Consider the following 3,396-nt stretch of genomic DNA (forward strand, 5'->3'; position numbering starts at 1 on the left):
TTGGCTGTATTCCAGAGCACCATGCTGCCCTGAAGGCAAAAAAAAAAAAAAGGGAAAGGCTAACACACATGATTTTTCCTCTGATCCTCTAAGTGGGTGGACTGGTGGGTGGTGGGGGAAGCAAGAGGCAGAAGTTTAAAAAAAAAAAAAAAAAAAAAAAAAAAAAGGGAAAGAAAAAAAAAAAAAAAAAAACAGTGGATGAGAAGCAGACGAGAGAATTGGTGCAGAGCTTTTGTGGCTACAGATTTGCAATTCAAACATGTACTGAGAAACGCAGTTGGCCTGGCAGTCTTTCTTAAGTTGTTCTGGTACATACTTGAACTGCAGCCACACTAGTAGTCAGCACTTGTTTGTAGAGCCAAAAAGCCCTGCATAAGCACTGCATGTATATTGTGTGCAGGAGAATGAACTGGACCTAATGTTTACATTAACATCTTACCTATACCTAAAGAGCTTAACAAGTTAAGCACCTTATGTAATTCACTTGCACTCCCCAGTCTATGAAGCAGTAGCCAACAAAGCCAAGTCAAAAAAAGCTTCAACATGTACAGCTATGTGGCACCTTCTTGTCTTTCTGTCTGAGGTTTTGATTACAGTCATAACTTCATCTTATGTACGGCCGAGTATAATCCGCCATAAAATCCTCTTTTGCTTTGATTACATGTGGCACAGCGCATTTCCCAGCTGAGTGACTGTGTAAACAAAATGAAATAACATTAATTTTCAAGCACAAGTCCAAATTATAACCTTGGGCAGTCAAGAGTTTGAACAGACTTGCAAGAGAAACATTAAGATACTTTTTAAAAAAAAAAAAAACTGCAAGATGAGGGCAACTGATAACATGACTGTAAGAATGAGAAACTGGGGTACTGGGCTACTTGCTGTATTCATGCCTGTAGAAAAAACAGTTTAAAAAAGATGTTTAGAAAAACATCTCATTTCTCCTCATAAGACCTGACAGCTCTACGAATGGCAAGCCCCCCCTGAGACAGAGAAATAAGCGAGATGAATCTAGGTCAGTTTTTAGCCTCTAATGGTTCAGCGGTTAAATGGAGTCATCTGAGCGTGTTCGTGTGTCTTCATTTCGCAATAGCCCCCAACCTCTTATTCCCTGTCATCATAAAAGGCTCTAATATTGCTTCAATAGCCAGGGCCTTTAAGGCAAGTGAAGCTGGTGGTGGTGGTGGCTTTTTTTTTTTTGGGGGGGGGGGGGGGGGGCAAAAAGAATAACAGTTCTGGCTGAAAATAGATGCGGCATCTTTTTGTCTAAGGAATTAATATATGGACTTCAACCTCTGGCAACAAATAATGTTTCACTAGTGCAGCCATGAAAGGAGATGGAGGTAGGCCAACGACAGTTTCTGTCCCAACAGAGGTTGTTATGGAGGAGGAGGATGCTGGCCGATTTGTCTCCCAGACATTGAAAAAGCATCAGTCACAAAAGTATCATTTGTACAAATCTGCAAACCTGGATGCTGATGAGCCTTGAACATTCCCATTAAACAAGACTGCCAAGAGGAAATGATCACAATGCAAGTCAACAGAGATACCATGCCACAACATAGACTCCCTGCTGGGGACAATGTAAACAGTGGACTATCTCCACATGACATAATAATAATAATGAGTCAGTATTGCACATCATTAGTGCCAGAGTAAACTTTAGTTTCTTTAATTTAGGCAAGGAGGACCAACAGTATGGTTCATACCACAGTTAAATACTCAAACTAGACAACATAACCTGAAATAATAGCCCCTACAACAGCAGCTGATAGCATGCTCCTGTGCTGCAAGGCATGGAGCTGGGTGGAGGCCTGTGTGTGCATGAATTAAGGTCAATATGCGCCCTTGGGCTGGAAACTAATTATGCCCAATTAACCCAACCTTTGCACTTCGTGGCCTATTAACACATGACAACCCGTCTGAAGTGAGCACATCAGACAGAAAGACAACAACAGGATTTCCTCTGCCATTAAGAGTGAAATGCAATGAAAGTTGTTTGAAAATCATTTGTTTACCTGATTTAAGTCTTCGTCGTTCAGCAAATGAGATTCTCTGGGCTTAAAGCAGTTCTGGCATTTACTTTTGTTGAAAATGTTGGCTTGAAATTTCCGACAGGGGTTGTCTTTGAGTGACATGGTTGATGGAGAGATTAAAAAAAAAAAATCCTCTTTTGAGAGAGAGAAAAAAAAAAAGTTCTCGCAGCAAGAATGAGACAAGTTGCTGATGTATACTTTCTAGAACAAACCCATCTAGTCAGCAGGTAACAGTGCGCAGTTCACCTGTCCCAAGTTTACCTGAGGCGGCACGTAACCTCTCCTTAAGTGATATCTATGTTGGTCATGTTGCGCGTGGGGTCGCCTCCTGCAGCTATTGTTGACCTGCTAACTTTAGTTTGTGTATACAGGCTCGCTCAGAAGTTGTCAAATAAGTCGTCGAAAGTGCAGGCAGATGTTCGCGTGTTCTCGTTAATTACGTCCGCCACCGAGGTGTCGACGTCTCACAGGTGACGCTCTGGGCCTCGAGCTCGCTGCAAAGGTCCCGTCAGCCTCCATCGGGCGGAACGTCTCTCTCTACCGAGGGGAGGGAGTCCACTGTAGCCCCCCCTCTTCGGTTTTTCTATCTAACAAGTGATACAGCAGTCATTGCCGCTAAATCAGTTTCACGCTTCTAACGTCTCGCTTCATGGCCAACGTAACGTTATCAAACTTTGGAAAAGCCATCGACGTGGTTGTCATGCCGCTGGCTGCATAGCGTCAGGTCCCGTCCGCCGTAGCTATGTTCCCTCTGGCGCTGCTACGCAGTCTGCGGTTGGTGTTTTCGTGCAAATCCTCATTTGGGCCGGACACGGGGAGGTACCCAGGAGAGAGTGGGAGCTAGGAGTGACAGCGTCTTCGACCAATCAAATAAGTGGACACGCCCATAACTTTAGTCAGTTTCTTTCGTGGTCCAATGGAAAACCTTTCCAAGCTCTAATATTTTCCCCTCAAGCTAGGTGGTATTTAAAGGGCCCTATTAACTTCCGAACAAAAACTCTGATGTTACTGAAATTTCCTGTGCTAAAATGTTGTTTTCAGTATGAGCTAAAACCCCAGATTGGAGGGTATATTCGGTTCAATATTATTCTATTATCCTACCAGCATGGAAACACTGCATGTTAAGTTGTTCAACATTCATTTTCTAATTAATCATGGGTAATGCGTGTTGGTTTTTACCTCTGATGAAAGTAAAGTCTAAAGCATTCTGCGCATTTCCTAATAATTACTATTAATGTGATTAATAGAAAAAAACTGAAAAAAAAAACACATTTAACACGTCACATCAAATGTTATGTATTGCTCTTAACACAACACAGAAGCAAAGCCTGTAACTAATATATTAATATCACAATTTAAT

The 3,396-nt window shown here is 42.2% G+C and overlaps 1 protein-coding gene across 3 annotated transcripts in view; it reads right to left on the reverse strand.

Annotated features, from left to right (window-relative positions):
- The window catches only part of LOC115797899 (myosin phosphatase Rho interacting protein), a 50,273-nt gene extending 47,457 nt beyond the window's left edge, over window positions 1-2,816 (reverse strand). For all 3 annotated transcript variants that reach the window (XM_030754452.1, XM_030754449.1, XM_030754448.1), the window contains exon 1: window positions 2,019-2,816. In XM_030754452.1, coding sequence (XP_030610312.1) covers window positions 2,019-2,138 — 120 coding nt within the window. In that variant the 5' untranslated portion in view covers window positions 2,139-2,816. The remainder of the gene's footprint in view (window positions 1-2,018) is intronic.
- Between the last annotated feature and the right edge of the window lie 580 nt (window positions 2,817-3,396).

The sequence above is a fragment of the Archocentrus centrarchus genome, chromosome 19 (genome assembly GCF_007364275.1).
Source record: "Archocentrus centrarchus isolate MPI-CPG fArcCen1 chromosome 19, fArcCen1, whole genome shotgun sequence".
Lineage (NCBI taxonomy): Eukaryota > Metazoa > Chordata > Actinopteri > Cichliformes > Cichlidae > Archocentrus > Archocentrus centrarchus.